Source organism: Zea mays, chromosome 3, assembly GCF_902167145.1.
Source record: "Zea mays cultivar B73 chromosome 3, Zm-B73-REFERENCE-NAM-5.0, whole genome shotgun sequence".
NCBI lineage: Eukaryota > Viridiplantae > Streptophyta > Magnoliopsida > Poales > Poaceae > Zea > Zea mays.
The window spans coordinates 185,295,832-185,316,987 of NC_050098.1; the positions used below are offsets into that span (position 1 = coordinate 185,295,832).

The 21,156-nt window shown below is 51.8% G+C and overlaps 1 protein-coding gene across 1 annotated transcript; it reads right to left on the reverse strand.

Moving 5' to 3' along the window:
- Positions 1 to 14,636: 14,636 nt before the first annotated feature.
- LOC103651023 (transcription factor PCL1) lies at positions 14,637 to 17,927 on the reverse strand. The gene is made up of 2 exons (XM_008676613.3): positions 16,674 to 17,927; positions 14,637 to 15,032 (listed from the first exon to the last, which is right to left on the reverse strand). Exons 1-2 carry the CDS (start codon positions 17,562 to 17,564, stop codon positions 15,015 to 15,017), a joined length of 909 nt encoding a protein of 302 aa, XP_008674835.1. The 5' UTR covers positions 17,565 to 17,927; the 3' UTR covers positions 14,637 to 15,014.
- Positions 17,928 to 21,156: the final 3,229 nt, after the last annotated feature.

The window sequence follows — 21,156 nt, forward strand, 5'->3', positions numbered from 1 at the left end:
TGAGGTCAACCCGCGTCCAGGACGGATTGTTTCCCTCGCTACAGAAAAAATCTTGTCCGCAATCTCTTGCATCCTTCCAATTGCATTGTCGGCTATGGAGTCTGCTGAATCCATCTGATGTGGATTTATTAGGTCGTTAGTATACCAGACATGGGGACTATCTACAAAAATTTGGCGTAGTGACATGTTGTAATGCCCTGAATTTGGGGGTAGAATTTTTTTTCTTCTTTTCTCTCAACAAATTCAGGCGTTACTCTTTCCTTTTTCCCTTTTCTTCTCGCTAAGCCTTGATCTTTTCTAAAAGTGAAAGCGAGAATTAGCTCGACATCTTGTGTAAGCAAAACCTAGAACTTTTTTGTTTGTTGCATCATGCCGGATTATGCACTCTTTTGTTTGTGGTTGAGTGAAGTGGAGAATTAGGCATATAAGAAAATGTGGAAATTAGAAAAAGAAAAGCCTTTTCTTTTTCTCTCTCCCCCCTTCTCCCCTTTTGGCCCAGCCGTCCCTTCCCCTTGGCCCAAGCGGCCCAGCCGCCCCCTCCCCTCCCGCGTGGGCCCCACGGTGGCCCAGCCGCCCCTCCCCCGCCGTGGGCCATCCTGGCGGCCAGCCGCGCGCCCCCCTTCCCCCCTTTGGGCCCAGCCGGCCCAACCGCCCCCTCCCCTTTTCTTTTATTCCAAAAATCCCCTCCCCGCGGGCCCCGCCCGTCATCCTCTCTCTCTCCCTCTCCCTAACCCTAACCGCCGCTACCCTCTCCCTGCCCTAGCGCCGCCGCCGCCCCTCCCCGGCGCCGCCGCCGCGCCGTCCTCCCCCTCCGGTGAGGCTTCTCCCCCCCTCCTCCCTCCTCTCCTCCCCCTCCCTCCTCCTTCCCTCCCGTCGGCGCCCTCCCCCGCGCCATGGGCGCACCCGCTCGGCCCCGACTCCGGCGAGCTCGGCTCGGCCCCGACCCCGGCCTCGCCCGCCCGGCGTCCCCCGCCCCCGCGTGAGCCCCGCTCGGCCTCGCGCCCGGCCGCCCCGGCCTCGGCCGCCCCCGGCCCCGACGCGCCTCGCTCCGGCGAGCCCGCGCTCCGGCTGCCTCGGCTCGGCCGCCCCCTGGCGTTCCCCGCCCGGCCCCGGCGCGCCGCCCTCCTGCCGCCCGCGCCCCGGCCGCCCGTGCCCCGCCCCGCCGCGCTCGGCCGCCCGGCTCGACCGCTCCGGCGAGCCCGTCCCGCGCCGGCCCCGACCCTGCCGCGCCCCGGCCCCGCCGCGCCCGGCCGCGTCTGTGCCGGCCCCGCGCCCGCCCCCTCCGGCGAGCCCGCCCCCGCGTCACCTCGCCCCGGCTCGGCCGCGCCGTCCCCGCCCCGGCGTGGTGGCCGGTCGTGTCCTCGCCCCGTCCGTGCTTGCTCGCTCGCCCCGCTGTGCCTTGCTCGCGTCGTGTCGGCCCCTGCGTGGCCTCGAGCTCGGCCCAGCGTGCCCATGGCGCGCGGCTTTGAGCTCGGCTAGCGCACAGCCCCGACGTGCGCACTGCTAGTTCATGGCGTGTGCGTGCGGCCTCGCGCGCGTGCTCGCGTAGTGCGCGTGCCTTGGCGCGACCCGTCGTGTCCCCGTCTACCCCCAGACGCCCCGTCTACCCCCCCCGTGTCCTATGCGCGCTAATCCCGTTGTTCATATTAATAAGATAGGAGTCTCAATTTAGAAATTGGTTACATTAGTTAATTGGTATAGCTAATCGTCTAACTCATTCAATGTTAATCTACTAAAAGTGGTCACGTTTACATTAGTGCATGTAGCTAATTCTTTTGTTAGAACCAATTGGAACTAGAGCACGTGACGTCTAGTTATTCGTTTACCCGTAGTGCACCTCGAGCATAAGCCTTAACCCCTGCGAGACCTTCCCTCGTTTCTTTCTAACCAAGGTAAATTCATTATCGTATGTGATATTCTATGCATATTTACTTTATTTGTTCTCTTGTATGGTGTACTGTTTGTTTCCTAATTTGAATGGATGGATGTATGTATGTTTGCAACCGCATAGAGAACGATCCGGTTGAAGAACCCGAGGAACTCACAGGAGAAGTCCCTGAGCAGCAGTCGGTTGGTGGAGGCAAGTGTCCCTTGACCTATCTCTGTCCTATTCATTCTTTAATTCACCTCCCGCATTACACATTTATGCCTAGGGATTGACTAGCTTTGTTATCCATATCCTTGTTCACCTATTTGGGTTGGATTATTATTGTTTAGCTTTATGCTATTGCTCAACTATAATCAATGAACATGATGAGATTATCTATGATACGCTGTTTTCCCTTCTCTTATTATGATATTGTACTTGTGGCCTTTAAGGGGGCTCGAGCGGTTTCTCGAGTGCTTCTCCGTAAGGACCTGTTCTATGGATGACCGCCCGGGAAAACAGTGCAACCATGAGGGTGGAGTGGGACGCCCTTAGCTGAATAATTAGAGGATCCGGGGTGTAGTTCGCTTAGCCGTTGTGCCGTCAATGGGGCTCGGTGTATGCGGCTCGCTCTGCCAAGTTTGGGTTTGCCCCTTGGGGAGGACTGCAGTGCATTTAGGAAACCTAACTAGCGGCTACAACCCCGGGGAATCTTTGTAAAGGCTACGTAGTGATGCCCTGCTGGGTCACCTTGGTAGTGATCAATGGAGAGTCATGCTCTCCGGGCAGAATGGGAATCACGGCTTGTGGGTAAAGTGCACAACCTCTGCAGAGTGTTTGAAAACTGATATATCAGTCGTGCTCGCGGTTATGAGCGGCCAAGGTAGCTCTAGTGATTAGTGGTACTTGATCAGAGACATTTTGGTTTACAGGTGGCGATGAGACTGATGGTTTTGGTTATGACTATGGTGCTGGTAAGTGGTATTCTTTCCGTTTGGAAAGGGTACATCGGGCTAATAACTTGGGTTAATGCTAAAACCTGGCTTTCTATTAGTAAATAATAATCTGACCAACTAAAAGCAACTGCTTGACTTATCCCCACATAAAGCTAGTCCACTACAGCCAAACAGGATACTTGCTGAGTATGTTGAAGTGTACTCACCCTTGCTCTACACACCAAACCCCCCCATCCCCCAGGTTGTCAGCATTGCAACCACTGCTCAGGCGAGGATGAAGCCATGGAAGGAGACTTCCAGGAGTTCCAAGACTACGACGAGTTCTAGGCGTGGGTTAGCGGCAACCCCCAGTCGGCTACCTGTGAAGGCCGCGGTTATCTACGTTTCGTTTTCGCACTTTGATTTATTGTAAAGACTATGTGGATGTCTCAGACACATGATGTAATCGACTATTATTTCCCTTTTAATACTATTTGAGCACTGTGTGATGATGTCCATGTTATGTATATGCTGTGTACGTGAATTGCTGATCCTGGCACGTACATGGTTCGCATTCGGTTTGCCTTCTAAAACCGGGTGTGACATAAGCTGGTATCAAAGCCGTGCTGACTGTAGGACCGCTAACCTAGAGTAGAATGGTCGTTCTAAGGACTATAGACCTCTGTCCCTGCCTTGACTTTGATATCCCTTCAAAAGTTTGTCATACCGACCAAACCTATGTTCTACTATATATTATACCTTGCTGAAAATTGTGTTTTATTCTAATCCTTCATTTACTTATGGTTCATTATTTGCTGGTCATATTAATTCAGTTCTCACTCTTTTGCTTGTGGTGTCTTTTGTAGATGGCTCGTCTTAGACACACTGCACGAAAGTCCGTCATCCCCTTCTTACCCTCCCGCCTTGCTGAGGGTCCGCTTCGCCGTCCCGTGGCCGGACAGTCCAGCAACTTGGAGAGGCTGCACCACCGCCTGCATGAGGAGCAGGAACGTCGACGATAGGAGCAGCAGGGCTCTTCTTTCTCGCTCCAGCAGGAGATAGAGTCCGTGAGGAGCTGCTCCCCCGTGCTTCCCCTGGAGGCGCCCCCTGCACCACCACTAGGCGCCCCAGCCTCTGGAGTAGCTGTTGGAGGAGACCCAGACGACGGAGGTGGCGACGACAGCTCGAGCCACGACACCGACTTCCCTGCTGACCACGAGCCGGAAGGATGGGTTGCTCGACCCGTCACTCGCGACGCTGCTCGCGGGTGTCACTTCCACGATGCGCTCGACACCCTGCTACGTCGGGCACTTGACCGGTGTACTTGGTCCATCGAGTATCGCTGTGTGGTCTACCAGCATAGTCGCGGGGTCTACCCGGACCGCTGGGAGGCGACCTGCTTGGTGCGCCGTCCGGAGAACAGTCTCCAGGGTGCGGAGGCCTGCTCAGAGCACTATTCTATCTCTGAGCGGGACTCAGCTGAGATGGCCATGCAAGATGCCGCACGGCGTGCACTTTCACACTACTGCTCGGTGCTCGGTGGGGTAGCTGACGGTCTCGACCTGAAGTATTACCCCCGCCGTCCATCTGGCAGCACAGGAGGCGTGATTGTTTCACCTGTCGGTGAGGACAATCCTAGGTTGAGCAGCACAGTCAACCTAGCCGCCGTGCTAAACACGGAGCTGGACCATGCATTAGATGAGCTTAGTAGGGCTCGTGCTGAGATCGCCCTACTGCGGGCTGAGCACGCGGAACGTCGTCACCTGGATGATGGTTCCCCCGCTCCCGTCGGGACTCAGCACCCGTACCGCTCACCTCGGCGTGGACGCCAGTCTTATGGCAATCCCGACTGCAAGACCAAGATAAATCTAGAACCATAGATCGTTAGAGTTGGATCTTGTAATTAATACAAAATATATACGTATAAGCCACAGTCTTAGCGTTAGTCTCGGTCTTAGTTAGTCTTAATTAGACACGGTAGTTTGCTATATCCTGTGCATTTATGTTCGTCATGATGAACTATGTTTGGTTTGGATCTTTGTAATGAATGTCACCAGAGTGTGGGTATCCCCTGCATTATGGTTTACCTGTTATATGTTAATGGAGTTAGCTATATAGTTGGGAAACCTTTTATTCCACTTTCCTCTTTATCTGAGAAGCTGTGTGGTCTGTGTTGGAGATCAGTGAAGATGCTCATCTGTTCAGTGTTGTTGAAAAATTCTATACTCTTTTCTTATGCTGCAAGATTTGCCAGGTCAGTTCTGATGTGTGGTTGCATTCTGCAGATGTCAGAGAACAGGCGCAGAGGAGGAAGGCGTGCTCAGCAGGAGCGAGCCGCTCAGCAGGATGAGGTACCCCAGCAGCAGCACCTGCCGCCCCCGCCCCCGATGTCGATCGAGGAGATGTTTCTGATGCAGACTCAGGCAGTTCAAGCCATCGGTCAGACTCTGGCCGCCATTCAGCAGCAGCAGCAGCATGCCCCACCTCAACCTCAGATGCCTCAGGTGCCTAGAGACAAGCGTGCTGAATTCATGAGAGGTCATCCCCCAACATTTGCTCACTCTTCTGACCCCATGGATGCTGAAGATTGGCTACACATTGTGGAGCGGGAGTTACATACCGCTCAGTGCGATGACAGAGAGAAAGTCCTGTATGGTCATCGTCTGTTGAGAGGAGCAGCTCAGTCATGGTGGGAGTCTTACCTCGCCACCCATGCCCACCCCGACACCATCACCTGGGAAGAGTTCAGAGGAAGCTTTCGTTAGTACCATGTTCCTGCAGGTCTGATGACAGTGAAGAAGGAGGAGTTCCTAGCTCTCAAGCAAGGGCCATTGTCTGTCATTGAGTACCGGGACAAGTTTCTGCAGTTGTCTCACTATGCTCCTGAAGATGTCAACACTGACGCCAAGCGACAATACCGTTTCTTGAGAGGCTTGGTTGACCCTCTGCACTATCAGCTGATGAATCATACCTTCCTGACATTCCAGCACCTGATTGACAGGGCAATCATGACAGAGAGGAAGCGTAAGGAGATGGAAGATCGTAAGCGCAAGATCAGTGGACCCAGCCTGGAAGCAGCAGTCGTCCTCGTTTCTCAGGCAATCAACCTCAGCAGTTCAGGCAGAACCAGCGTCCACCTCAGTAGCGTCAGCAGTTCCAAAGGCAGTATCCTCAACACCAGTATCAGAACCGTTAGATCAATCAGTCAGGAGGCCAATTTTAGAGGCAGAATCAGCAGACACCTCGTCTTCCTACCCCAGTAAACCAGCAGAACAATCAGGCAGCACCAGCTCAGGTTGGAAATAGAGCATGTTTCCACTGTGGAGAGCAAGGCCACTGGGTGATGCAATGTCCGAAGAAGGCAGCCCAGCAGCAGTCAGGCCCCAATGCCCCAGCAAAGCAGAATGTGTCTCAGCCTGGAGCAGGCAACCGCTCTCAGCCGTGCTACAATCATGGGAGACTGAATCACTTGGAGGCTGAAGCAGTTCAGGAAGCCCCCGGCATGATAGTAGGTATGTTCCCAGTCGACTCCCATATTGCGGAGGTGTTATTTGATACTGGAGCAACACATTCTCTCATTACTGCATCATGGGTAAAAGCACATAATCTTCCAATTACTACCATGTCAACCCCCATTCAAATTGACTCAGCCGGTGGTAGAATTCGAGCTGATAGCATATGTTTGAATGTAAGTGTGGAAATAAGGGGGATAGCGTTTCCCGCTAACCTCATAGTAATGGGTACTCAGGGAATAGATGTCATCCTAGGGATGAATTGGCTAGATAAGTATCAGGCAGTTATCAGTTGTGATAAAAGGACAATCAAGTTGGTGTCCCCACTAGGAGAGGAAGTGGTGACCGAGTTAGTCCCGCCTGAGCCGAAGAAAGGAAGTTGTTATCAGATGGCTGTTGATAGCAGTGAAGCAAACCCGATTGAGAGTATCAAGGTTGTGTCTGAGTTTCCGGACGTGTTTCCAAAGGACTTACCAGGTATGCCACTAGAGCGGAAAGTTGAATTTGCCATAGAGCTTCTTCCTGGAACCGCCCCTATCTTTAAGAGAGCTTACCGAATATCCGGACTAGAGTTGGTTGAACTTAAGGAGCAGATTGATGAGCTGTCAGAGAAAGGTTACATCCGGCCAAGCACCTCGCCTTGGGCCGCCCCTGTCCTGTTTGTGGAAAAGAAAGATGGAACCAAAAGGATGTGTATCGATTATCGAGCTTTGAATGAGGTCACGATCAAGAACAAGTACCCTTTGCCCAGAATAGAAGATCTGTTCGACCAGTTGAGAGGAGCCAGTATGTTCTCCAAGATTGATCTGAGGTCAAGTTATCATCAGCTCAGGATCCGACCTTCGGACATTCCGAAGACGGCATTCATTACCAAGTATGGGTTGTATGAGTTCACAGTGATGTCTTTTGGCTTGACCAATGCACCAGTGTTCTTCATGAACTTGATGAACAGTGTATTCATGGATTACCTTGACAAGTTTGTGGTGGTATTCATTGATGACATTCTGATTTATTCTCATAGCGGAGAAGAGCATGCAAGTCATTTGAGGATGGTATTGCAGAGATTGTGAGAGCACCAGTTGTACGCAAAGTTGAGCAAGTGTGAATTCTGGATCAGTGAAGTCCTGTTCTTGGGTCACATAATCAACAGAGAAGGATTGACTGTGGATCCGAAGAAAGTGGCAGACATTCTGAACTCGAAAGCGCCAACAGATGCTCAAGGAATCAAGAGTTTCATTGGAATGGCCGGATATTATCGGTGATTCATTGAAGGGTTTTCGAAGATTGTGAAACCAATGACAGCGTTGCTAGGCAACAAAGTTGAGTTCAAGTGGACCCAGAAATGTCAAGAGGCTTTTGAAGCGCTGAAAGAGAAGTTGACAACAGCGCATGTCCTAGTCTTGCCCGATGTGCACAAGCCCTTCTCGGTGTATTGTGATGCTTGTTACACCGGTTTGGGATGCGTGTTGATGCAAGAGGGAAGAGTTGTGGCTTACTCGTCCCGACAGCTGAAGGTTCATGAGCAGAATTACCCAATCCATGACCTAGAGTTAGCAGCAGTGGTTCACGCACTGAAGACATGGAGGCACTATCTGTATGGACAGAAATGCGATGTTTACACAGACCACAAGAGTCTGAAGTACATATTCACTCAGTCAGAGTTGAATATGAGGCAACGAAGATGGTTAGAGCTGATCAAAGACTATGAGTTGGAGATCCATTACCATCCAGGCAAAGCAAATGTAGTGGCATATGCTTTGAGCAGGAAGAGTCAAGTCAATCTAATGGTCGCTCGTCCGATGCCTTATGAGTTGGCCAAGGAGTTTGACAGGTTAAGTCTCGGATTTCTGAACAATTCGCGAGGAGTCACGGTTGAGTTGGAACCTACCTTGGAGCGGGAAATCAAAGAAGCGCAGAAGAATGATGAGAAGATCAGTGAGATTCGGCGACTGATTCTAGATGGCAGAGGCAAAGATTTTCGGGAAGATGCAGAAGGTGTGATATGGTTCAAAGACCGCTTGTGTGTTCCCAATGTCCAATCCATTCGGGAGTTGATCCTCAAGGAAGCTCATGAGACAGCCTATTCGATTCACCCTGGCAGTGAGAAGATGTATCAAGATCTGAAGAAGAAATTCTGGTGGTATGGAATGAAGAGGGAAATCGCCCTGGCAGTGAGAAGATGTATCAAGCTCATGACTACCCAAACGATTCCATTTGGGTAGTAGTGGACCGTTTGACCAAGTCGACCCACTTCATACCTGTCAAGACCAACTACAGCAGTGCAGTATTGGCAGAGTTGTATATGTCTCGGATCGTTTGTCTTCATGGTGTGCCAAAGAAGATAGTGTCAGACAGAGGAACGCAGTTCACCTCTCATTTCTGGTAGCAGTTGCATGAGGCCTTGGGCACACATCTGAATTTCAGTTCAGCTTATCATCCACAGACAGATGGTCAGACTGAAAGGACCAATCAAATTATTGAAGACATGTTGAGAGCTTGTGCGTTGCAAGATCAGTCCGGATGGGATAAGAGATTGCCTTATGCAGAGTTTTCCTATAACAACAGTTATCAGGCCAGTTTGAAGATGTCACCATTTCAGGCGCTCTATGGAAGGAGTTGTAGAACTCCGTTGCAATGGGATCAGCCTGGAGAAAAGCAGGTGTTTGGGCCAGACATTCTACTTGAAGCTGAAGAGAACATCAAGATGGTCCGAGAGAATCTGAAGATAGCGCAGTCAAGACAGCGAAGTTATACAGACACCGAAGAAGAGATCTGAGTTTCGAAGTCGGAGACTTTGTCTATCTGAAAGTGTCACCAATCAGAGGAGTCAGAAGGTTCGGAGTCAAAGGCAAGCTAGCACCCCGCTACATTGGTCCGTACCAAATTCTCTCAAGGCGTGGAGAAGTGGCCTATCAGCTCAGTCTGCCAGAGAATTTTTCTGCGGTGCATGATGTCTTTCATGTGTCTCAGTTGAAGAAGTGCTTGCGTGTACCAGAAGAGCAGTTGCTAGTGGAAGGTCTTGAAGTCCAGGAGGACTTGACCTACGTTGAGAAGCCGGTGCAAATCCTTGAGGTTGCAGACAGAGTCACCCGAAGAAAGACCATCAGAATGTGCAAAGTCAGATGGAATCACCATTCAGAGGAAGAAGCAACCTGGGAGCGTGAAGATGATCTGATGGCCAAATACCCTGAGCTCTTTGCTAGCCAACCCTGAATCTCGAGGGCGATATTCTTTTAATGGGGGATAGGTTTGTAACGCCCTGAATTTGGGGGTAGAATTTTTCTTCTTCTTTTCTCTCACCAAATTCAGGCGTTACTCTTTCCTTTTTCCCTTTTCTTCTCGCTAAGCCTTGATCTTTTCTAAAAGTGAAAGCGAGAATTAGCTCGACATCTTGTGTAAGCAAAACCTAGAACTTTTTTGTTTGTTGCATCATGCCGGATTATGCACTCTTTTGTTTGTGGTTGAGTGAAGTGGAGAATTAGGCATATAAGAAAATGTGGAAATTAGAAAAAGAAAAGCCTTTTCTTTTTCTCTCTCCCCCCTTCTCCCCTTTTGGCCCAGCCGCCCCTTCCCCTTGGCCCAAGCGGCCCAGCCGCCCCCCCTCCCCTCCCACGTGGGCCCCGCGGCGGCCCAGCCGCCCCTCCCCCGCCGTGGGCCGTCCTGGTGGCCCAGCCGCGCGCCCCCCTTCCCCCCTTTGGGCCCAGCCGGCCCAACCGCCCCTCCCCTTTTCTTTTATTCCAAAAATCCCCTCCCCGCGGGCCCCGCCCGTCATCCCCTCTCTCTCTCTCCCTCTCCCTAACCCTAACCGCCGCCGCCCTCTCCCTGCCCTAGCGCCGCCGCTGCCCCTCCCCGGCGCCGCCGCCGCGCCGTCCTCCCCCTCCGGTGAGGCTTCTCCCCCCCTCCTCGCTCCTCTCCTCCCCCTCCCTCCTCCTTCCCTCCCGTCGGCGCCCTCCCCCGCTCCATGGGCGCACCCGCTCGGCCCCGGCGAGCTCGATCGCCTCCGGCGAGCTCGGCTCGGCCCCGACCCCGGCCTCGCCCGCCCGGCGTCCCCCGCCCCCGCGTGAGCCCCGCTCGGCCCCGCGCCCGGCCGCCCCGGCCTCAGCCGCCCTCGGCCCCGGCGCGCCTCGCTCTGGCGAGCCCGCGCTCCGGCTGCCCCGGCTCGGCCGCCCCCTGGCGTTCCCCGCCCGGCCCCGGCGCGCCGCTCTCCGGCCGCCCGCGCTCGGCCGCCTGGCTCAGCCGCTCCGGCGAGCCCGTCCCGCGCCGGCCCCGCCCCTTCCACGCCCGGGCGCGTCCGCGCCGGCCCCGCGCCCGCCCCCTCTGGCGAGCCCGCCCCCGCGTCGCCTCGCCCTGGCGAGCCCCGTCCCGGCTTGGCTGCCCGCCCCCGTGCCCGGCTCGGCCGCGCCGTCCCCGCCCCGGCGTGGTGGCCGGCCGTGTCCTCGCCCCGTCCGTGCTTGCCCGCTCGCCCCGCCGTGCCTTGCTCGCGTCGTGTCGGCCCCTACGTGGCCTCGAGCTCGGCCCAGCGTGCCCATGGCGCGCGGCTTTGAGCTCGGCTAGCGCACGGCCCCGACGTGCGCACGGCTAGTTCGTGGCGTGTGCGTGCGGCCTCGCGCGCGTGCTCGCGTAGTGCGCGTGCCTTGGCACGACCTGTCGTGTCCCCGTCTACCCCCAAACGCCCCGTCTACCCCCCCCCCGTGTCCTATGCGCGCTAATCCCGTTGTTCATATTAATAAGATAGGAGTCTCAATTTGGAAATTGGTTACGTTAGTTAATTGGTATAGCTAATCGTCTAACTCATTCAATGTTAATCTACTAAAAGTGGTCACGTTTACATTAATGCATGTAGCTAATTCTTTTGTTATAACCAATTGGAACTAGAGCACGTGACGTCTAGTTATTCGTTTACCCGTAGTGCACCTCGAGCATAAGCCTTAACCCCTGCGAGACCTTCCCTCATTTCTTTCTAACCAAGGTAAATTCATTATCGTATGTGATATTCTATGCATATTTACTTTATTTGTTCTCTTGTATGGTGTACTATTTATTTCCTAATTTGAATGGATGGATGTATGTATGTTTGCAACCGCATAGAGAACGATCCGGTTGAAGAGCCCGAGGAACTCGCAGGAGAAGTCCCTGAGCAGCAGTCGGTTGGTGGAGGCAAGTGTCCCTTGACCTATCTCTGTCCTATTCATTCTCTAGCTTTGTTATCCATATCCTTGTTCACCTATTTGGGTTGGATTATTATTGTTTAGCTTTATGCTATTGCTCAACTATAATCAATGAACATGATGAGATTATCTATGATACGCTGTTTTCCCTTCTCTTATTATGATGTTGTACTTGTGGCCTTTAAGGGGGCTCGAGCGGTTTCTCGAGTGCCTCTTCGTAAGGACCTGTTCTATGGATGACCGCCCGGGAAAACAGTGCAACCATGAGGGTGGAGTGGGACGCCCTTAGCTGAATAATTAGAGGATCAGGGGTGTAGTTCGCTTAGCCGTTGTGCCGTCAATGGGGCTCGGTGTATGCGGCTCGCTCTGCCAAGTTTGGGTTCGCCCCTTGGGGAGGAGTGCGGTGCATTTAGGAAACCTAACGGGCGGCTACAGCCCCGGGGAATCTTTGTAAAGGCTACGTAGTGATGCCTGCTAGGTCACCTTGGTAGTGATCAATAGAGAGTCATGATCTCCGGGCAGAATGGGAATCACGGCTTGTGGGTAAAGTGCACAACCTCTGCAGAGTGTTTGAAAACTGATATATCAGCCGTGCTCGCGGTTATGAGCGGCCAAGGGAGCTCCAGTGATTAGTGGTACTTGATCAGAGACATTTTGGTTTACAGGTGACAATGAGACTGATGGTTTTGGTTATGACTATGGTGCTGGTAAGTGGTATTCTTTCCGTTTGGAAAGGGTACATCGGGCTAATAACTTGGGTTAATGCTAAAACCTGGCTTTCTATTAGTAAATAATAATCTGACCAACTAAAAGCAACTGCTTGACTTATCCCCACATAAAGCTAGTCCACTACAGCCAAACAGGATACTTGCTGAGTATGTTGAAGTGTACTCACCCTTGCTCTACACACCAAACCCCCCCATCCCCCAGGTTGTCAGCATTGCAACCACTGCTCAGGCGAGGATGAAGCCGTGGAAGGAGACTTCCAGGAGTTCCAAGACTACGACGAGTTCTAGGCGTGGGTTAGCGGCAACCCCCAGTCGGCTGCCTGTGAAGGCCGCGGTTATCTACGTTTCGTTTTCGCACTTTGATTTATTGTAAAGACTATATGGATGTCTCAGACACATGATGTAATCGACTATTATTTCCCTTTTAATACTATTTGAGCACTGTGTGATGATGTCCATGTTATGTAACTGTTGTGTACGTGAATTGCTGATCCTGGCACATACATGGTTCGCATTCGGTTTGCCTTCTAAAACCGGGTGTGACACATGTCCTGTGCCTCGGCTACTAAAAAAGTAGGGTACAAGTACCACAATTTACTACGAACGTGTGTACTAATAAAAGTACTAACACACTGTGAATGGATTACCCAAAAACGTGAACATATTTGCAACTCGATCTTGGAATACATACACACCATGTAAAGCAGTAAAAGGGACAAGAAATTGATGTGAACATCACCTTCGTAGGAGTGGAGCTTCTGATGCAACAGGGAAAAACCGCTTACTCCCCGAAATCTGAACATCAAATGTCACAGGATAATCGTTAGTAAGCAGTTGAGAAATTGTCTTGATTACAGGGGGAAGTATTATCCACGGACGTCGATGCAACCTAAACCCTAATCAGTACATGGGGGATGACCGAATCCGTAACAGCACATGGGGGAGGAGACAGGGTAGAAATGGAAGTTACGAATGTACCTGCGAAGCCGAGGAGTTGGGATACGGGAGGAGTCCAACCTTGCGGACGAACTTGCGGCGGCGCGGGCAAAACCCTGGCGACGTCAACGGTGAGGGAGCTTTTCGAAACGAGGCAGCCGGGGGAGGACGACGAACGGATACAGAACGGAATGGAGGAAATGAACCGCGTACCTGAGAAGACGACGACGAATGCGGCGGATGAGCAGAGGGGAGTGTGGTCGAGGTCCCCGACCCGATGCGGCGGAGGAGGCGGCGGCGGCGGTCGAGGGAGAGAGCTCAGGCGCGGGCGCGGTGAAACCCTATCGCGAATAGCCCGGCTTCCAGAGGACGCGTGGGTCGGACGACTTTTCGTTTCCTGTACGCGGGCGGCTTCTGTGGGAAGCGCGGCCGTCAAAAGCTGGCCCAGAAGCTAGGCGTTTGGTCGCGGCTTCAGCTTCTGGCGGCCAGAATCCGCCCAGAATCCCAACCAAACAGGGGCATAGTCTGTCCCTCCGTATGCAAAAGGAGGCGACGAGCTGAAATCCGTTTATCCAGAGCTAGGTTCGTGCGATACAAGTATTATCATGTTAATGATTCTATCAGAAAATGGTTAGCATATTCTAAGGTGTATTGGTATGTTCTCTAAAGCAGACAGAGACTTTTTTGTCATAAAAAATAACTAATATATATAGGCAAAACAAATATTATGATAAAACTTCTCATTCATGTTTTATTTCTATGCAATATATGGTAGTGCAAGTGTGCAACCAACCGAACAGCTGATGTAGTTAGGTGGCATCTAGTGAAACAAACAACCAAAAACATAGGATTGGACATTTGGACCATGTTAAGTTAAGAAGAGAACCATACGGTCCTTTAAGGCTTGTTTAGTTAGAAGGGGATTGAGAAAGATATTCTCAATTTCTTCTTCAGTCCCCTTCTAACTAAACGAGCCCTTGAGGCTTTGGGGGAGACGAGGGCCAGTCAGCTAGATCCGATGAACCAAGGCTCTCACTCATTTTTGCTTGCAGAGTCATGCTGGACAGCTGGTTTCTGACGTTCAACTTCACTGTTTCATTCAGAATTCAAACATGCCTAGCTGACTAGCTGTGTTTTGTAGATCCATACATTATGTGAGGGCTCGATCTAGCTTTCCCGTGATGCTGGCTGAAAGTTGGCTACTGACCGGGGGATCCACACAGCGGCGGCTGACGACTCGCCGCGCGGCGCCAGGCTTCGGCCAGGGTGGACTAGCGCTCGTTCATCATCTGCGGACGGCGGCGCCCCGCTCTGGTTGAACCCTCGATGAATAGAGGTCACTGGGGACTAAAGAGAATGGCCGGAAGCTAACGTGGACGTGGTGCAGCTTAGCTCAGCAGTTGCCCTATCGCGTTTCGCTGCCGCCTCCCCGAGCGGCGAGCGTAGGGTAAGCCACGCTTTGCCGCGCATCGTGCCAACTGACGCACATGAAAGCTAACTGCTACCTGATTCACATATTTTTTTCCCGTTCTCTTTACAAAGATACCTTCGTAATGTTTGAATGTGGTTCGAAAGTACGTATTCTTTACAACTTCAAATGCTGAGCGATCCAAGTGTGAGTGCACCTGGGAACAGTAAAAAGGTCGTCCCCATGCATAGGCAACGCGACGAACAACTTCGTACGGAACTACATTTAAGTTCTCAAATCCTATACACAGATATATCGAGGTTGTTGACGGCGTTGCTGTCTTGTGTCTTTTCTTCTTGAAGGCTTGTCGAACACGTCACTTGAACCCTCCTCCTCAGTTTTCTTGTCATCCGCTTTAGATGTCACGAGGTGCTTCGGGTAAGCTTTAATGCTAAAGCTATCATTTGTCTTTTCTAGCCTGCAGAGATAAATGTGACGAAGATCAACTCTTGAAACAAATCAAAAGACAACTGAAATTTGATCTTCGGCAAAGGCACACCCCAACAACTGCCTCAGTGGTTTGCAATTTATATGCTACGAGGACCCTCTCGTATTTACGGATTTAACAAGAAAATAGCATTATGGTGCTGTATTAGGATACATGCACACTACTGTCATTCTGTAAGACGTGATGGAGAATTTTCAATGCTCGAATCACACAACTTAACTTTCACATTCAGATAACAAAATCTCTAGAAACCCCCATAAGACCTTAGTCTTTCAGTCGTTTTGTTTTATAACGAGTCTTTCAGTTATAGGTCTACCGGTCGATGCTCCAGTGATTTCGGCAACATCCCCATTTACTCATTTATTTACTTCACTCGCTCCACTGTGAACAATTCCTCTACGGGCTAACTGAACATGGCGTGCTAGTTTCCACGAGCTGTTTCTCAGAATCCCACAGCCTGGAGCTAAGCAGTTGCCATATATAAAATCAAGGCAAAGAAAATAAGTCACCATATATGTTAGTTTCAAAAAAGACATGCCATCACCAGTGGAAAATTGTAAGGGTAGCCGATAGCCGTTTTCCTTGGCTGGCTCCAAAAATGTGGGGGGCATTGCTAGTTGCTACACCCCTCTTCCAGAAAGAAAGTGGGCATTGCTGAACTAAAGGGGTTCATGTAGTCTCGTTGTCAGTAGTGCAAGCAACGATATCAGAAAGCCACTGCCTAAAATGCTATTTAATCCTATGAAAGCACGCACTATGTTAATTCTAATATCGAAGTAAGATCGCAGCACAGCAGAGCACCTCTAAAGATGGAAACCCTTGCTCCACACAAGAGTGCTCTAGTTTGCAACCAAAGCCCAAAACTGCAGAATTAATAAGAAATCCAAAAATCAGAAAACTACGGGAAGTTGGAGAACTAGTCCCTTTCTTGGAAAACTGGTCCCTGTTACCCTGGTACTAGTACCAATAATACACACAAGTACCCAACAAATCAGCATCGGATAAACAAAATATCAGTATCTTCTATCTTATATTAAGGCAACACAAGTTCCGAAAGAATCGAAATAACTAATCAACTCTCTGAGGCAAGTTTGCAGCACGGGCATAAAAGTTGCCTCCACTATCTGCCCACCACGAGATTCATTCCTAATAACTGGTACTAGTAATTTCTGCAATCTAACTGATAAACTTTTGATTTGAGAATGACGGTTCATCTATGACGAACAAAAAGGTTAGCGCTCAAATAACCTAATGTAGAATGTTGACATGTGCGTTAGCTTTAGATTACCAAACTACCCATAAATCGCCGAACAGGATTGGGTACTACAAAGTAATCTAAGCAAAGGGCAACAGGATACTGCTTGTATCTCCGAACAGCCAATGCAAATCAAACAGAAACCACGGGCCACGGCTTGGTAAATTTGAGAAGAAAGTGTGGTCCATATCTAGATGTCTGCACATGTGCACTTGAATGTCTCAGAACAGGTTGGCTTGGACAACGACTAGAAGTAGAATATCGTTTCACATTTTGAAATGGATCCAGATACTTTTCGACCGGCTTCAGTTTATTTTGGTACGTAAACATTCAAAACTGAAAAACATAGCACTTACTTCTTTGTCGCGTTCCAGCTTCTCGATGTCGCAGGTGCTCCGGGTGGAGGTGTCAGAGGGTTGTTGGGGCCTGGAGTCGGAGGGACTGTATGCCGGAGGAGGCTGCGGCCCTGCGGGGCTGCGCGCTTGTTGCTTGAGGTAGATGCGGTACTTCTGGAGGTGGCTGGCGACGTTTTCGCGGGTGAGGCCCTCGACGTTCATCAGGCGCACGATGGCCTTGGGCACGGCGCCCTTGTCGCCGAGGTGCTCCACCGCCGCGACGAACCGGTTGTGCAGCTCCGGCGTCCACGCTATCCTCGCCTTCTTCTCAGCCCTCCCGCCTCTGCACGCGCCGGATGCGGATGCGGCGTCCTCGCTCTTCCCGCCTCCGCACGCGCCGGTTGTGTAGGCGGCGACCTCGCTCTTCCCCTCTTCCTCCTTCTCATCATCGTCCTCGCCGTAGCAGCCCAAGGACAGGCGAGTATTGGGGGGCTTGCGCGCGAGGGCAGGGGAGTCGAAGGCGGATGAGGGGAAGGCGGTGCGCGGGACGTCAATGCCGAACGCGGCAGCGAGCGCCGGAGGGATGAGCGGGTGCGAGACCGGCGTCAGCTCCTCCGCCGTGGGGAGGCCGTGCTCCCACTCGAGCACGCGGCCGCACGCGCCAGAGCCAGCGCCGCCGTCGTCGTCGTCTTTCATGTCCCTGCGGCGGATTGACGAGGATGAGGACGAGGGGGCGGGCGCCGTGGGGTCGTGGGCCGGCCGGTCCCTGCGTTGGGTTGACGAGGATGAGGACAAGGGGACGGGCGCCGTGGGATCGTGGGCCGGCCCTCGCGTGGGGAGGCCGTGCTCCGACTCGAGCACGCGGCCGCGCGCGCCAGAGCCAGCGCCGCCGTCGTCGTCGTCGTCTTTCATGTCCCTGCGGCGGGTTGACGAGAACGAGTACGAGGGAGCGGGCGCCGTGGGGTCGAGGGCCGGCCGTCACGTGGGGATAACATAAATATTTCCCGGATGGGGCTTGCTGGGATTCTTCATTCTTCTGGGTTTCTGAGTTGTCACACACGGTGATCCGTGGGCGTGGGTGCTGACCGCTGAGCAAGTCGGTCGGACGGATAGTGGCAGAGAACAGAATCGACCCAAACAAGCGGTTGCCGTCGCATGGCGTGGCGCACTGGTGCCGTAGACGCCGGGACCCAAACGTGCGTGGATATTGCCGTAGCTGGCTGACGTGTGGAGTCGGCCGTGGTTTGATCTTGTGTGATAGCGGCCGTACGTTACAGCAGAGGAACGATTCGCTGGTAACGAAACTCGTCTGTGAAGACGGGTAATGTCGCTGTTTCGAAATTCCGCTCCAACAAATAATTTTGTATGTACTTCTGATGCTGTACTATGTAGACACAAGGTCTATACTATTTGGGACCGAACATCTCTATATTTAATCTTTGGCATCTGCGCTATAGACACATTTGTTACTTAATACTCGCGGTAGGGGTTACGAGTCAAAAGGTGAAAAGAGGAAGGAAGAGTTCTTTTGAACGTGGCGATGGTTCATTCCGGCCTCGATGGTCCTCTCGTTCGTATGTTCTTCTTGTGTGTTGTCTGTGTTGGTCGTGAGTCCCTCCGTCTGATCCTCCTTTTCTTAGTGTCCCTCCCCGTCTTATGATCGACCTCTCCTTTTATAGGTTAAGGTAGGGGTCGATCGCATGTAGCTTCCTCGAGAAGGAGCTACTATGTTGTGGTAAAACCAAGTGTTTTACCCTGGTGAAACTATGTTGTCCGTATGCGTCTTGGTCATATGGTTGTCTCTGATCGTGTTCGTTACGATGGACGGCATGGGCGGCAAAGAGTCCTGGCGCCATCATTGTCGTCCTGACGCCGTGCTGAGCCCTGGTCGTTGTAGCCTCTGTCTTGACACGGTTTGTTGTATTGCGACGTACCAACATCGTAGGCGTCGTGCACGCAACGAGCGTCGGTATGCTGGTTCCATTCCAGGTCGTGTTCAAATCCATCATGACCATATGAGTGGTGATGCAAGAATCCGAGCCGACTACTTTTGCGAACAACCGGTTTACACGGATGCTCAATTCCGGAGGAGGTGTCTTTTTTCGTACGCACATCTATTCACGTCCATAGTACGTGCTTCACACTTGTACTGACTATATTTTGCAATATAGGTTTCGCATGCGTCGCCATGTGTTTAAGCGCCTCGTTCTTGCTGTGCAACAAGTGGATCCCTACTTCGTTCAGCGTCCAAACTGTGCCGGTGAGCTAGGTCTATCTGCTCTTCAGAAAGTTGTTGCTGTTGTTTGTATCCTTGCATACGGTGTTCCTGCGGATGCCGTTGACGAATACGTACGAATTGGTGAATCTACGGCACATGAGGCTTTGGAACACTTTTGCACCACCATCCAAACCGCTTTTGGGGGTACTATCTCAGGAAACCTACTCTTGTTGATATCGCTAGGCTACTCCAAGTTGGAGAGTCACACGGCTTCCCTGGTATGCTTGGTAGTGTGGATTACATGCATTGGGAGTGGCGTAACTGCCCAACTGCATGGAAGGGGATGTTTACCGGTCGCGGTAAACACCCTACAATGATCCTCGAAGCAGTTGCCTCATATGACCTATGGATTTGGCATGCATACTTTGGCATGCCCGGTAGCTGTAACGACATCAATGTTCTTCAGCGTTCAAACCTGTTCGATTCACATCTTACCGGTGATAGTCCACCAGTCACTTTCTCCGTCAATGGACACACGTACAACATGGGATATTACCTAATAGATGGTATTTATCCGGACTGGCCTGCGTTTGTCAAGACAATCCGTCATCCGTATGATGTTAGGACCCAGCACTTTACCACTATTCAAGAGTCTGCCAGAAAAGACATTGAACGAACTTTTGGAGTGCTATAGAAGAGATGGGCCATAGTGAAAGGGAAATGTGCCCTTGGGCCATTTCTAAGTATTTTGGTGATTTAGTGTCCAACACAAGTGCCTAAGTGTTAAATGGTGGACAAAGTACAGATCAAGTATAAAGGTATGTTTCTCAGACTTAGTACATTATTTTAGAGACTAACGTATTGTGTCTAAGTGCTGGAAACAGGAAAAATCAAGTTGAAATTAAAGATGGCTTTGTTCAGCCAAAGTCAGCTCTGTCTGGGTGCACCGGACTGTCCGGTGGTGCACCGGACAGTGTCCGGTGCGCCAGGCTGGCTCAGGCGAACTTGCTGCTCTCGGGAAGTGATTAACGACGTACGGCTATAATTCACCGGACTGTCCGGTGCGCACCGAACTGTCCGGTGAGTCAACGGTTGGCCGGGCCAACGGTCGGCCGCGCGATCCGCGCGAGACACGTGGTTGTGCCAACGGTCGAAAGGGGGCACCGGACAGTGTCCGGTGCGCCAACGGCTCCAAAGCGCCAACGGTCGACTTCGCCAAGAAGGAAAGAAATCCGCATCGGACAATGTCCGGTGGTGCACCGGACTGTCCGGTGCGCCAGGCGACAGAAGGCAAGAATTGCCTTCCTGGAATGCATTCAACGGCTCCTAGCTGCCTTGGGGCTATAAAAGGGACCCCTAGGCGCATGGAGGAGGACACCAAGCATTCTCTAAGCATTCCTAAGCACCAAGACTTTGATTCCGCGCATTTGATTCTTCGTGATAGTAATTAGAGCTCCATTTGAGTTGTGAACTCGCTGGGTTGTGTTGTGAGCTCTTGTTGTGACTTGTGTGCGTGTTGATACTCTGATTTCGTGTCTTGTGTGCGTTGCTCATCCCTCCCTTACTCCGTGCTTCTTTGTGAACATCAAAGTGTAAGGGCGAGAGGCTCCAAGTTGTGGAGATTCCTCGCGAGCGGGATATAGTAAAGTGAAAGCAAAACACCGTGGTATTCAAGTGGGTCTTTGGACCACTTGAAAGGGGTTGATTGCAACCCTCATCCGTTGGGACGCCACAACGTGGAATAGACAAGTGTTGGACTTGGCCGAACCACGGGATAAACCATTGTGCCATCTCTGTGTTGATCTCTTTGTGGTTATCGTGTTGTGCAAGTTCTCCTCTCTAGCCACTTGGCTTATTCGTGCTAACTCCTAATCAAGTTTTGTGGATTAAGTTTCAAGTTTTTACAGGATCACCTATTCACCCCCCCTCTAGGTGCTCTCAATTGGTATCAGAGTCGTTCTCTTCAAGAAAGGGACTAATCGCCCGAAGAGATGGATCCTAAGGGCAAGGGGATTGTGATCAATGATAAGGAGAAGGAGTCCTTCGTCAACGAGCCTAAAGATGACAAGCATACCGACTCGGGCTCGGGCCACAAACGAAAAGATGGAAAGAAGAAGAAGACGAGGCACATCAAGGAGATTGTCTACTACGACGACAGCGACGAGTCCTCTTCTTCCCAAAAGGACGACGACAACGACTACGAGAAAAAGAAGACGGTTAACTCAAACTTCTCTTTCGATTATTCTCGTATTCCGCATAGCTCGAATGCACACTTGCTTTCCATTC